General features: G+C 44.4%; 1 protein-coding gene across 1 annotated transcript; it reads left to right on the top strand.

The window, feature by feature from the left end:
• Window positions 1-383: 383 nt before the first annotated feature.
• On the top strand, window positions 384-3,734 carry LOC122778245 (histamine H2 receptor-like). Its single transcript, XM_044039906.1, has 4 exons — window positions 384-1,542; window positions 2,095-2,247; window positions 2,451-2,575; window positions 3,315-3,734. The coding sequence occupies exons 1-2, from the start codon at window positions 540-542 to the stop codon at window positions 2,208-2,210; spliced, it is 1,119 nt and encodes a 372-aa protein (XP_043895841.1). The 5' UTR covers window positions 384-539; the 3' UTR covers window positions 2,211-2,247; window positions 2,451-2,575; window positions 3,315-3,734.
• The last annotated feature ends 11,428 nt before the right edge of the window (window positions 3,735-15,162 follow it).

Genomic DNA, 15,162 nt, shown 5'->3' on the forward strand with positions numbered 1-15,162 from the left:
ACCTGACAACACTGACCACTTGTGTTTCTCCTCTCAGCCCACTAGATGTCACCACAGCCACAGAAGACAGTGTTGAAGCCAGAAAGCTGTTCAGTAGCCATCAGTGACATTTCAACAGCCAAGTCGAGCCCGCTGCAGATTTCCTGCTCCCAGTAACAGCATTTGACAAGAATCCAATGTCATGTGGCCAAATTCTTACAGCAATGTTTTGATAAATATGGAGTGTGGATGGGAAACTTGGTGACTCCGGAGAGTTGAAAGCTTTGGTTAGAAGAGTCAAAAAATAAAAGAGGAGAAAAGAGAATTGCACATGGCCAAGACTTCATGTCACAGTGGAACATGGAGACACTGATGCACCATAATAGCTGGAAGCACCAAAACCCTCTGAAGGATTATATCTCATTATATGTGAGCTTGTTATGTCAATGACTTCTATGTACGGCCACTATTCTGGCCATTGATTTAAAAAAAAAATGATGGTTCACACTAAGTTCCAGCCATGATGTCTCATCATTGTTTCCAGAGCAGCTTCAGCGATAATGTTGTCAAAAGTGCTGGTGGGTGTCGCCCTGTCCCTCCTCATCCTTCTGACTGTGGGGGGTAACGTGCTGGTGTGCCTGGCTGTCTGCGCCTCGCGACACCTCCGGTGTCTCACTAACTGCTTCATTGTGTCGCTGGCTGTGACCGACCTGCTGCTCGGCCTCTTGGTCCTCCCTTTCTCCGCCCTCCACCAGCTCAGCGACGAGTGGCCGTTCGGCCCAGGCTTCTGCAACTTTTACGTCTCCATGGATGTCATGCTGTGCACCGCCTCCATCCTCACTCTGCTGGCCATCAGTGTAGACCGCTACCTGGCAGTGACCATGCCTCTGAGACATGCCTCACTGGTGTTGCCATGGAGAGTTGCAGTGGCCATGGCCAGTGTCTGGACAGTGTCTGTGGCTGTGTCCTTCTTGCCCATTCATATGGGGTGGAACACTGTCAATGGGACGGTGCAGAACAACGGGCCGTGGGCTCCGAAGGGGAAATGTCGCTTCGAGCTGAACCGACCCTACGTGCTGACTGACTCTCTCCTGACGTTCTACCTGCCTTTGGTGGCCATGTGCGCGATCTATCTGCGCATACTCCGTATCGCACGGGCACAGGCCAAGCGCATTATCAATGCCCGGCCCACTTTTACCACTCACTACCACAGCAGGAGCAATTCCACCAGCACCACTGTAGTTTCCAGTGTCACGGCAGTGGCTCTGCGGGAACATAAAGCTACACTGACACTGGCTGCTGTGATAGGGGCTTTTGTTGTGTGCTGGCTGCCGTACTTCATCCTGTTCACAGTGCTGGGCCTCAAGGAGCACCCGGACCCCAGCACAGTATCAGCATATCCCATTGTGTTGTGGCTGGGTTATGCAAACTCAGCCCTCAACCCGATCCTCTACGGAGCCCTAAACAGGGACTTCAGGTCAGCCTACAGTCATCTACTGAGATGTCGGTGCCCCATTTACAGTGGATGGAGGAGTCGACAGCCATCGCCCACTGTAACAGCAGGTAAAAGAGTCGGAGACTGGATTAAAGTGCAAATCAAATCTGTGCCGTTCTTCAGTGTCATATAACTCGTGTAGTAGAAACAGTTTCATTTCAGGGGGCGACATGTAAAATGAGTAGCACGTAGTGCAATTCCAGTTCAAGTATCATAAAACACAAGGCCACAATAAAGGACTAAAAACATTATAGAGGTGAAATATCAACTCACGATGTGTATGAAAGAGAGAGAGAACTCAGCTTAAGCTCAAACATGTCTGGGAAAAAAAATAATCCTCTGTCTTCAAATTCCTCTCTTCTACTACTACTACTACTACTACTACTACTACTACTACTACCACTACTATCTACTATCTACAAGGCAGGACCGAAAGCTGCGGCTCCTGGTGTTTGACCACATTACTGAATGGGTGTACGGCACAGCGGTCCAAAACGCAGTCCTAAATGATCATTTAAATTGTGAATCTACATTATTATTACGTTATCAGTGAAGCTAGTGTTTCCTTAATCTCTGACGACATATGAGAAACGTAGTGGCCACATCCCTTCTACATGCAGGGCAGGTCTGCCAGATCAGAGCTTCACGCTTCAAGACGTGGACCGGACGACCACAGCAGCGGTCCAGTTTGCAAATGGCGCTGCAGACACAGACGTCCACGGGAGGGAGGAGTTAACTGTCCACCGCCAGACAAGTGAATACCAGCAATGAAGGTCAGCACGATCCAACAACCATTAAACTCAATAAACCTGAAAGGAAAGTGTGCCGAACACACACAGAGATTGCTGTAAATTTGGATTTTATTATTTGGAGCATGTACTTTACCACGAATAACTAAGTTCCGCATTATCAATGACATCGATGCACTAATCCAAATGAGTCATATCTTGTTTCTTATTATGGTCTGTCCACCCAGGTGGACGCTGTGTTCACAGAACAAGGATCCATCCCGAGGAGACAACACACCAGACACACACAAAAAGACGAGCCCCGGTTTGCGGAAAGCGTTCGGTGCCGCAGCAGAAGCACCTCACATGCCATGTAAGTAGATACACATAAAGACAACACTATTATAGCCCTTTACATGTCTGCCCCACACTAAATGAACTGTGACATACAGAGATCCCAACAGTGTCATACACAGCGCATCAGGCCATATGGCAATATGCACGTTAAGCCAAGAAATCAACTTTCGCTACAGAGGAGATTACACAGTTCCCCATCCTGCTCTCTTTATCTCGGCTTGCTTCATGTGAACAGTATCAACTTATAGTTTTTCTCATCATGTGTGCTTGGTAAGTGTGCGTTAGTTAAAGCAACAATACAACAAGCTGATTTTTTTTCTTCCTTTATGATTGCCAATATGCTGCAAGGCCTTTACAGGAAGACAAAAATAAAAATATCCATCTTGTGCCACCACAAACGTGGTGACCCACACACAATAACTGATTTAGCCATGCAATACGTGGAAAGCGTGCGTATATAAATTCACCCATAATTCATCATGTGAACTAAAGCAAACTCTGAACTGAAAAAGCGTCGACAAGATATTTGCCAAGCCTTGGAGAGAAATAAGGAATCCCCAGCCGTCTGAGAAAAGCAAACATTATATGCAGCATAACAATATTTCCAAGACAATCAGACAAAACAAAACGGCTAATGCCGTAGTCAGGGGTGCATTTACTGACAAACAACAATATTAAATGTTTCATGTTTTTTCCACCTTTTGTTTCCTTCTTTGGCAACAAAACCTATAACTCTCCTTCTGTCACTTCGGCAGCTCCACGCATCGTTAGCAAGAACGGGCTCGTTCGTACTCCATCCAGGACCGAACCAGTGAAGACGCGAACGTGGACAAAGCTAAATATTGGAAGTTGTCAAACATGTTGGACTTACTGTGGTTTCAACTTCGCCGTTTTGCTAACTCAAGACTAGCACGCCAGCGGGAAACATGAAGTGTCACAATGCAACGGAACTTGTAATTAAATGTTGGATGTTTAAGATGAATGAACAAAAAAAAAAGGTGATGCATAGACATTTGAATGTGTTGACGTGGACATCTGATTGATACTGTTGTTATGTGTCACTTCTGAAAAGCCTCCAGAGTGTGTCTTGGCAGATGTAGCATACGTGTTCCATCATACTTGAAATCTAAAAAAAAAAAAAGTGCCATCGTACTAATAAATATCAGATTAAATTAGGAATATAGCACTCGCTACCATTTTTCAAGGTAATAAGAGTGGGCTATTGTTTGTCATGAACCGGGATTATCGTGTTTGACGATGCAGAGAACACAATATGAAAGGTAAAGATTACGAGTACATTGGAAACAATTCATCACAGCTGTCACACGCAAACTATTGCCACATTAACACTTTTCCCCAATTCACGCCATTTCCTTTGAGAACTGCTACAGATATTGATATCTATCTATATACACACACATATATATACATATACATATATACACATAGATATGGAAGGAGTAAAGGCAACTGTAACTGGAAGAGTGATTCCAACAGATTCCAGGAACAACATCGAAGATCTCTGTCCAGAAGAGCGCAGATACTAGGAACGTCTAAGATACAGCACAGAACCCTCAGGCTCACAGGACCCCAGCTTAAATGTATATGTTTTATTAGTTGCACGCTACTATACATTCACAGCACCAACATCATATACTCTACCTAGAGAGCAGCTCCTCATAAGCTGTTAGAGGTATAAAGAAAAGAAAGAAGAAAAATAGCCTTGAAATCATTTAAATGTGCCTTAATCAATGCACACATTACCATTTCTACTTTAATCCTCCGTCATTCCTGTTATATGGGAAGTAATATCGTTCTTGGGTGATCATCACACCATTAAATAACGAAAACAATGTGTGCGCTGCTAGTTCAGTCATGTATGAAGGATTGCACCATTCATCACAAATGGTTACACGGATTCGTCAAAAAAAAAAAAAAAGAAAACACAGGGAGCTCTCCAAGAACCTGAACAGTAACGCACTGCAGGGAGAACAACTCCCCAAACACATAATAGAAGGAAATGAAAGACAAATGGAAACTAGCGTGAATATTAACGCTTAGGAAAACCATTAAACCAAATCCTAATCAGGGTGCAGAGCGAGGAGGGAGTCGGCAGCAAGCTGCGTAGGCAAGAATTTGAATTGATAAGAGCTGCGACGTGCCAGTGATACGCAGCACGAAGACGACACCAGAAGCCAAGAAGCTGACGTAATTCCAGTGATTTGGTATGTGTGCATTGCAAAGGTGGATTTATGTAACAGAATGCAGTCTACAGTAGCTTGTGCTGAGTATTTGCGTCGTCTCAATAACGACCGTGTTGAGGACGTGCGTGCATTTGCCATTTCGGTGCGACATCTGTGGTGACTTCACACACGCAGACTTTGCAAACAGAAGGAAAACGTACAGTTCTAGAACACACCGCGATTGCTCTGAGCAAGGGTTATGTCATCCTCTTCTGACGCTGACACTTCACTGGACGGAGACGTAATGTGACCAACTCATTTTTCATAATGCAAGAAAAGTAAATGGCAGCATTTAGTGTTGGAACTTGAAGGACCAACAAGAATGATGATACATATTCCTCGCCGTCTTTAACTCTGCTAAAGGGGATTACTGCTAATGGAAACACAAGGAAGGGATTTCATATTATTGTAAAGGTAACTTTGAAAGATGTGCACGGTTCGGCTGAAGTCACTCACCGACCGTGCTGGACATTAGGAAACATTGCAGCACAGAAAAATGTGCCGTAGCAAAGAGTGAGGGCATGCAAGTATTTCATTAGCGTAAAACAAAAAGGGTGATAGATGTGAATTAAGTGCTTTTAAAAAAGCATTTAAATAGCATTTCGTCTCGGTATAAATGGCAGACATTTCATTCAGGTTTCTCTCGGCTGTGGCTGCCCTCTCTAAAGGAAAGACATTTAGTATTCTTTCATCTCCTTGAGTCCCTTCTATTCCCTCACAAACATCATGTGTCCCTTGGTGATTCTGTCCACTTGAAACTTTCTGTCTCCGTCTCTTTTCCAGAGTGACCACTTCCAGCTCAAACTACATGAAAACCATTAATCACTGCTTCTTTAACATCAGATTAATGCGGGGGGTGGAAACACAACATATAAACGGCCTTTTTTGTCACTATAATATGTGGGCGTACACACACACACACACACACACACACATACAGTTTGCACACCCATCTAGCTCTGTATAAGCTATCAATCATAGATATTGTCATTATTCAACTGTGTCATCGACAAGCTACTCGTCCTCCTCCTCTCTGGTCTGTCTTTGCTTCACTCTCTTTTTCCTTTTCTCTATTCTCTCCCTCCCTAACACACACACACACACACACTCAGGCAGAAGAAGAGAGAGAGTCATGAATCATAAATCTTATGAATGCCATCTAAAAACTGCTCAGCGCTATGAGAAATGGAGATGATTGATCGACGTGAATGACTGCGGCGAAAGCTAAGAAGACGGACAGAAGGTTGTAAGCTGCAACACTGAGGTCAGAAACTGCAGTTCAGGGGTCAAACAAATCAGAGGAGGCACAATATGGCCAAGAAGGAATGAGAAAATGGGAGGACGAGGGGAAGGAGGGGAGGGAGTAAATGGTTGAAGGGGAAGGAAGAGGGGACGGAGGGAGGAGGAGGGTGAGGGGGGGATGCTGCCACAGTGAGGCTAAAGCCATAACTCATCTTTTATTAAAAATAATGAAAAAAACTTAATGAGTTAATAATATCGGGAGAAAGAGGTGGGGAGTAAGACAGAGATGGAAGAAGGGACAAGAGGACGGAGAAAAGGAAAAGAAGAAAGGAAACGAGGAGAGAGGAAAAAAAAAAAAGCACGGCTAGAAAAGCGAGCAGGGTCAGTGTGATTCTCTTCTCACACTTTGGTCATTTATTCCAGCTTTCAAAGTTCATACAAGATCCATTAGCCAGACAGGGACAATCACCGCGATCCCCCTCCTCCTGCCGACCCAAGTCCCAAAGCCTGCCTGGTAATTAAAGGCACTTAACAACCAATTAACAGTGATGAGCTAAATTAGCAGGATATTGTCTCCTTTGACTAGGCTACTGCGTTATCAGTGTATTGAAACAGTGTAAAACAAACCTCAGTGGTCCGTGTTTGCATGTTGGCAAATGACGGATTAATTACTATTAAAACATCCGCATCTTAATGAGCCGGGAAACAATTAGAGTGGTCGTTAGCACGTGGAGGAGGGCTGCGAACAGGAGAGAGTGCAAGTAAGCGAAAACAAGAGAGAAATCTTCATTGAGAAGCAATACTGATTAAATGGACGTACGGTCGCACTCATCGCCCAATATCCACTGACTTATTAAATACATGACATCACCATTTGTCTTTCCCACCATCAAGCTACTTTTCTCCTGCCATTATCCTCCCTCTTCCTCTCCAGCATCCCCAACTCTCTGCCTTTGTTTCACCTCTCATAAAAAGCCTTTTTCTTTCTCTTCCACTCCTTTCTCCACTTTCTGCCTTTTAACTCCCATTCCTTCCTTCATGCTAGAGGGGCACAGTCCTGTGAAGGAATTTAATATGCAACTTTTATATGAGAAACCAATCGCATACGTCTGGGTCTATTGGGCTCGCAATCTATCGGCCCGGACGGCTAATGCAATAGAGAGAGCCGGGGCTATTTATCACACGGAGAGCTATCTTTTCCTTCCTCCCTCTCTCTCCTCCACTCTGCCCTCGCTCTCTCTGTCTTTATTCAAGCCCAGATTCCTGGCTGCCACTAAATCAGGCCAACTATGAGCTATGGCTGCCCAGAGGGCATCTCCTCTTTTATAGGGGATTTGGATTTTGTATCTACTGGCTCCTCAGTGGTCGTTGAGACTGTGCTAACGGAAGCTATAAACATTCAACAAACAAAGGGCTACAACTTAAATGTCCCCGTGTCCCCACTGCAATGACCGTGAACGCGGAGAGAGATATATGGAGGTAGGAGGAAGGAATAAACCTGATGAATAACAGATCGGTGGCATTCACAATACATACGACACAGATTAGTTTGTGTGTATGTCATCAGACAGAGAGAGGCAGACACACACACACACAGTCTGTCCTTGCACAGACAGACACGTACATATACTATATGCTGTTCCATATACTATAGTGCTAATAGGATTCATACGCTGGGACAACTACCTAAAGTTTCCAGCTGGAAAAATTGAAAGCTTTGGTTTCTGCGTGGTTGATGCTGCCCACCTGCAGCAATTAAAATGCCTCCGAAAACCAAATTCATTTCAACAAATTAGCCACATTAGTGGCCACTGTGTAATCGCTGATGGCAATTAATAAGAAATTAGTCACAATCAGCCCTATATTAACATCTCACCCAGGGGCCGCGGCTGGAAATTAATAACCAGAGATTCATCTCTCTTACTGTCTTTCTGGCTCTCTCCCTGACACACACACACACACACACACACCTTTGCCCACCTATATTGTCCACAAATCACCTCAAAGACACATTCTGTGTGGATCGTCTCATGTGATCCGCAATCTGCTCATGTCAGCGAGCCAGCATCCTCTTTACTAGGGTGTGAAAACCCCCTGAATGGCATTAGTGTGTAGGTGCTCGCGTGTCTTTTTCTCACGTGTGCATGTACGATCGACGACAATGCGACAACAGTTTGTGTGTGCGTGTGTGTGTCTGTCTGTGGGTTCTTGTATATTCTCACCTATTGGGGACCAAAACCTGGCCCTCGTTTCCGAGGCTCCGGTTAAGTTTACGGCTGAAGATGGGATGTGTGTTTAGAGTTAGGCATGAATTACACTTAACGTTGGAGATGAGGTTGTGTTCATGTTGTCCAAATGAATGGAGGTCAATGCTATGTCCTGACAAGAATAGCTGTGCAAACCTGTGTGTGTGTGTGTCCGTGTGTGCATACAAGGTGCAAAACCAAGGGGAGGGGTCATCGGTGGAGACTGGGCCCGCCTCTAGGGGTCCTCACACCAATCAGCAAAGCACACCAAGAATCAATTAACACCAGTGGGAGGGGGCAGAGGGTACAACACTACACTGACTTACAGACGCAGCCTCACACACACAGACACACACACACACACTGCCCACACACATGGTACTGTCTGAGGAGATATCCATCAGCTCACACATTACGTGTTATGCCAAAGTGTGTGTGTCTTTGAGTGTGTGTCCACGTCCTGGTGTGCCCCGGTCTCTCATGGTGTGAGGTTGGGGAACAGATTGGGGGTCAGCAGGGGGGTCAGGCCAGGGTCACCCCCATCTGAGCCGTGTGTGTGTCAGAGTGTGTCTGTCCGTCCATGTATGCACATGTATGTGTGTGTGTGTGTGTAGTAAAGCCTAAACACCACCTACGGGGCTCAGTGGCAGGCAGAAGTGAATAAGATGGATGGTGTTGATTCATACCACAAATTCATTGTTCCTCCTGAATCCATAGAGAATAAATAAATCCACAGAAATTATGAAGCAAGGGACCAAAATGAGTATCTCACATTTCATATTCCTCTTCCACTCGTTCTTCCTCGGTCTCTCGCTCTCCATTCCTCTCTCTCTTTGTCTCTCTGTGGTGTGGGGACAGCTGCTGGCTACATGAAAACCATTCATCATTGCATCTTTATCATAAAATTATTGACAGACAGGAGGATGAGGAACTATATTGGCTACATGTTACAAGGTTGGGCAAAGACAAAAGTCAGCCATCTCTGAAAACATGAGAACTTGAATTAAGTTAGATGGAGGGGGAAAAAAAAAAGCCAGCAATGTTTTTAAGACTTTGGACAGTGAAGGACAGGGACGAGAGAGGGCAAGACAAGAGGACATATCTGCTACAACAGGCAAAACAGATCAGCCAAATAAAGTGATCAAAGAAGGTCTATCATTCGCCCACGGACGTTACTCTGCAGAACCCCACCTCTTTCCTCTTCCTCTCTCTCTCCATCTGTTAGCCTGTTGTACTCGTCCGTCCACTACCTCCCCCCCCCTCCTCGATTTCTCTCCTCCTCTGCTCCTCTCTGGCCTTCCTACCCTGAGGGAAGTAAGGTGATCTCCCCGAGCTGGTGTAAGTGACTGGTATTAGTCTCCTTCTCTGTCTGTCTGTTTGATCCCGGCACTAATGACTCCACAGGGACTGGGCTCTGATAATGGGAAATCAATATAGAGAATAGCGCTCTGGAGTGGCCTCACTTAGCTCTCGCTCTTTCACGCCTCACAGCAAAGTGCCTCTGTGTATCCGTGTGTGTGTGTGTGTGTGTGTGTGTGTGTGGAAGGAGGGGTGCGGTGCAGTGCACTGCAGAGAGTGTGTTTGTATAAGGAGCTGCATTTAAATAAAGGATGTTGTGCAAAACTTAACTTTTTATTTCCATGTTTCCAATTCAAACGAGGGTTTAATTCCGTGGTCATGAGCTTAAAAAACAGAGAATTCAATCAAAGTGAGTGGAGACTTGACATCTTCTGGCCTCATCAGCATGAGCATGAGTGAGGCTGTGTACATCTGAGTGTGTATGTCTAATCAGTCGCACTCCTGAGCCTGGGGCAAGACAGGTGGGGCTGGTGGCATGAGGCTGGTGTCTCCCCTACCCTGAGGGGCCAGAAGGCCCAGCAAAGCAGGGGGCTGAAGTTGCTCCCTTTGCCAGGCAGCAGAGGCTCTATGGCTGGTGGCAGCTGGTCCTCTGTCCCTCCCTCCCCTCCTCCCCTGCATTAGCACCCCGCAGGCAGGCAACAGGAGGGGTGAGGAGGTCAAGAGGCAGGAGAGAATGGGCGGAACGGCGGCGACATGCACGATAATCCGCTTTTATGAAGTGGAGAGGACACAGACCGAGAGAGACGGGAAACGCAGCTCTGACACAATGCAACTTACTACAAGCAGTAATGAATTAACACATTAGCACCACTACCAGGGGCATTCAGGAGCACTCAGCTGCTCTTAAACACAAGCCCACGCTGGCACACTCCCTGACACACAACCATAAATCAGTCATAAGTCATTACAGCAATAGCAGGCACGCTCCTTTATTAATGATATCATTCATTTTGTTGACGGCGGATGTTTCTGAAAGTTATCCTAAAAAATGTCCCCTCGAAAACTTCAGAGAAACTTGAACTTTACTTTGAGAGCTTAACTTTCAGACTCAACCACACACACACAAACACACACACACACACACACACACAAAGACAAAGCCATGGGAGCCTTATTCTCTAAACTCAAGCCATGTGTTCAATTATCATCAAGCCCAAATGATCCCCATTAATGCTTTAACTTATTCTCTCACATCTCCGACTTACCCGTCCATCCATCCTGTTTCTACTCTCGGCTCTGCGTCCATCCCTGTAATTCATGTCTGTGCGGTTACATACTTCCCCTTTCTCACTCTCTTCCTCTCCATCCTCCCCTGCCTCCCTCTCCCTCCCTCTCTGACTTTTAACCAGCGTGAAGATGCAGCCATGCGTTCAACCATCAGACAGGCCAACATGGTCGACCCTCACGCACGCACACATTAAGCAGAAAGTACATTGTTCTCCAAGTGCAACGAGAATGCAATGTTCACTCAAACGAATATCTGCCATATTAGGGCATCTTTATGTGGTAAGACATGCACCCTGATACGTGCAGAAAAAAGAAACCGTATACACGGCCGATTTGTGCCTGTGATCATATTGAAAGTTGCTTTGCTGCGTTTGCTTTTTTTGTTTCCATGTGTACAAGAGTTCCTGTTTTCCACTGTTGACAACGAGCAACTACATCATTTAAAATGCACATTTCTACCATCAAGTTGAGAACTATGAGTCTCCTGAAGCTTTTCCGGTGACGGCCTTCATTTTACCCTTCAGCGTTTACCTTGGCATATTTAAAATGACACTTCACATGCTTTATGTGCTTTTTAAATGCCTGGCAGTTAAACGGTGTCCACATAGAGCTGTAGTCCGGTGACAACCCGGGGATGATGAGGGTCCCGACTGACTCCCTGATGGGGGATCCCATTCCTCTCTTCTCATCCAACAATCCCACTGAGCATGTCAATATGAAACACTATCCCCCCCCAACACATGGGGGCCATGCTCTGCTCTGCTATTGTAGAGAAGACAGACATAAACTGACAGTCTATGTCTCCCCCCTGTAAATTACAGCATTTGTGTGCGTGTGAAAAGAAACATAGCCGTGATACAGATAGACGTGTAAATTACACTACATCGAGTCTCACAACAGTAAAGCACATTTTCACTATATTGCACTCAATGTGGTGGTGATTTATACGACTCCTGCTGGAGCCCATGTGGGCTGAGGGAGAAGCGGGCCATAAAGCCTTGTTTATCCAACTTTAAAAAATCCAAAGCCTTGTAAATGTTGTCAGATGGCCGATGCCAGTGTCTTTCAGCTTAATACTACCTATATTAAATAGTTTAAATATTTCATAAGGGCGGTTTTTAGAGCGAGGGAGGGGAAATCGTTAGCTGCGGTAAAGTTTCATTAACTGGTCCCCATTTCGCTGCGAGGCAAACTCATCTCCTCTTATTGTAATAAAACAATCTCTCTCTCTCCTTCCATCCCTCTCGCTCTCTCTGGGTGCTGCTCTCCGCTCGCCTTCCTCTCTCCACCGCCTCTCTCCTTCTCTTTTACATCATAATAATACACTACATCCCCTTTAAATGCACTATTACTTACCGCTGCCTTTTCATATTGTAACATCACGGGCACTTTAGCGACAATATAAAAGCGTGTCATTCATTATTCAGAAGCAGCCGGCCTCGTCCCCCTTTTAAAAAGTCAGGCGCGCTGCTGAAATTGATAACGGCGAAGAGACGCGCAATAAAAACGCAGCCCCCGGGTACAGAGCTGCAGCCCAGACCCCCGATTATGCAGATCAAGTGGTAATTTCTCAAACAAATCGCACTCTTTCACTCTTTTGTTGTCGTTTCTTTTTAGACTTTTGGAATCGGGGTGTCAGCTTTTATTGCCTGTGGGAAAAAACGAGGATTGATGTCAAAGTTAATTGTCGGTGCGCGCGCCGTGGGCCTTTTCTGTTACCAAATATTTTGGCTAAAACGAGATGACACACACACACACACACACCACCCAAAACCCGCTTTAATGATGTGTGTTTTAAGATCACTCGTGGTATCAGTGGGGTTTTTTTTGGTCTTTTTCAATATCTGCTGTGAGGCGATGAAGAGCTCGGACACAGTGGTTCAGACCATCATTAAACCCAGAAGTGCTGCTGAGAGGATTCTCTCTTTCTCCCTGTGTTATCTTTTTTTTTTTTCTTGGGATAACCGGTGTCATGGTGCTGTCCCGCTAGGTCAAAGCTAATGTGTCATAATCTCTCATAATCATTGGATTACACCGGATTACTAACACCCCAACATCTGCAGCCATGTGAGAGCCCGTCTGCTGGTGCACAGTCTGCAGGGACTGTCTTCATCCTGACGAGAGAAGGGTCAGGAAACACGGAGATAATTAACTATTTCCACGAAACACTGATTCACTTCACTTGTGCTCTCTGGCCATGAGTCATTCTCAAATCAATCCGGTACATGTGTGATAGTAGATGAATGAATAGTTTCTATTATTCACATACATGTGTCTCTTTATGTGTTTGTTTATTTATTTTTGTTGCAAATGTCATGAAGACAAAACGCAGAAAAATGTCCAGAAAAGATGACAGCTATAACAGACCAATTCTCCCCCATCAAAAGCCACCGGTGAGCTCACATATGGCAGAGAGAGAGACAGCCAACACTCAGTCTGTCCATATTGCCAAACAAACACCTCGGGCCTTGTCCCAGCTCATATTGCATCGTATGAGAGTTTATTGTGAAGGGCGATATGCAGATCCTTTTTTTAAAAAAATAAATAATAATATACATATATATATTATATACACAAATATATATATATATACATATATATGACCTTCCAACTGTACACAGCCTTTGTTTGCTTTTAAATCTGCAGTATATTCACAAATAACAAATGAATAACCACTTGTTTCATTTAATCATTTTAAAGATTTGTTATTATTATTATTTTGCATCATCGGACTAATTCCATGGATTTTGATTATTAGAAAACACAAATGGACTGAAAACATATTTTGCAGCATAATGCATGTTATTATTATTATTTAAACAGAACGTGCAGCATTAACATGCGGGCTTACAAAATGTCAAGTAATGAACTGGTAATGAACAATTGTGGTTTATTAGAAAAAAAAAAAGTCAAACGTAAACCACACTGTCAATAAATTAATATGCTGGGCACTAGTTTGTTAACGGAGTGTAATGTGATCGTTTAAAAAGCCACCTGCCGCATCCAAACCCGACACGCATTTGTCTGCCCCAGACAAGTTGGTGAAAATGAAATTATCTGGTCACTTTGGGCGCCTGCTACATTGAATCTGAGCGGTTAGCAGCTTCCTGAGCCCGGACACTTTATCTGAAGTAGCCCGTGGCCGTCCTTTGTCAGGTCATTTAATGTGGCACTGGCTATCAGGAACAAATAAGGCCACGCGATGCGTTGCCAAGCTCAATGGGTGCTAATGATTCACCGCCAATGTTCAATAAGGCTGCTGTCCTTTTATTTTTAAAGAGATGCGCCAAGGGTTCTGCACCGCGGATTGGATGTGCGTAATTACGCACCGATAAAAGTTATTACCATGGCTTTATTATTTGAGTATTTTGTTTTGATTGACATTATCATCGTCATTAAATGTATAATTATGTGTTTTTAGTTACGTTTTTAGGACTGTATTGAATGAGCGGGCACTTAGCTTACTTTATTTGTGTGTTTCAACATTTAAAAGATTCATATTCATTTATTTTATTCAAAAATAGCTTTAACAGTTAAACAGTAAACACCACAGTGCAGGCGAATGTGACAGAATTATCAAAATGATCTAAATTAGAAGCTAAATAAATTGAGGCTGGCATTTCTTCCCTTTGTTCTTCCTTTTATCAAACAACAAGGACAAGATTAAAAAACAAATAAATACTCTCCAGATTCCAAAGCTTTCCCTAATAGCTTTCAAACAGGTTCACTAAAGTCATTTTCCCCGCACAACCCGCATGCGAGTAAATGATACAGATTGAAGAAGTGACGCAGACAGCAAGAGAACAGATGATGCGCACTTTTACGTCTGGAGCAGAGATAATGCGCAGAAGTATCAATTCATCAGACTCCGAGGTGAGATTAAAAACTTTACCAGCGTTTATCAATCATCTCTATTAAAAAACACATACACCTGAAACACTGATGGATGACAAATGTCAAAACACTATTTGTCTGGAATTATGAAAGTCTTGTCAGGCGTTTGTGATCCTTGGTGGATTTTTATTTTTTTACACGTCATAAATGTGTTTGTTCCTTTCTCTTCTCACTCAGAGGTCATGAAAATGAAATTCATTCTTTTATATGCGTATATATCTAAAATAAGCTGACGCCCGTGTTTAGGAAATCTAAACGATTGTGCCAAATCCTGGGCCTATACCCCCATTAACATTCAATCAGTCACTCATGGTGCCAGCCAATGAAAGGTGGAGAGGGCTGGAGGAGGACGGAGCTGCGAGACTGAGCGTTTTGACGCGCTGAGAGGAGGA

This window comes from Solea senegalensis, linkage group LG12, assembly GCF_019176455.1.
Source record: "Solea senegalensis isolate Sse05_10M linkage group LG12, IFAPA_SoseM_1, whole genome shotgun sequence".
Classification (NCBI taxonomy): Eukaryota; Metazoa; Chordata; class Actinopteri; order Pleuronectiformes; family Soleidae; genus Solea; species Solea senegalensis.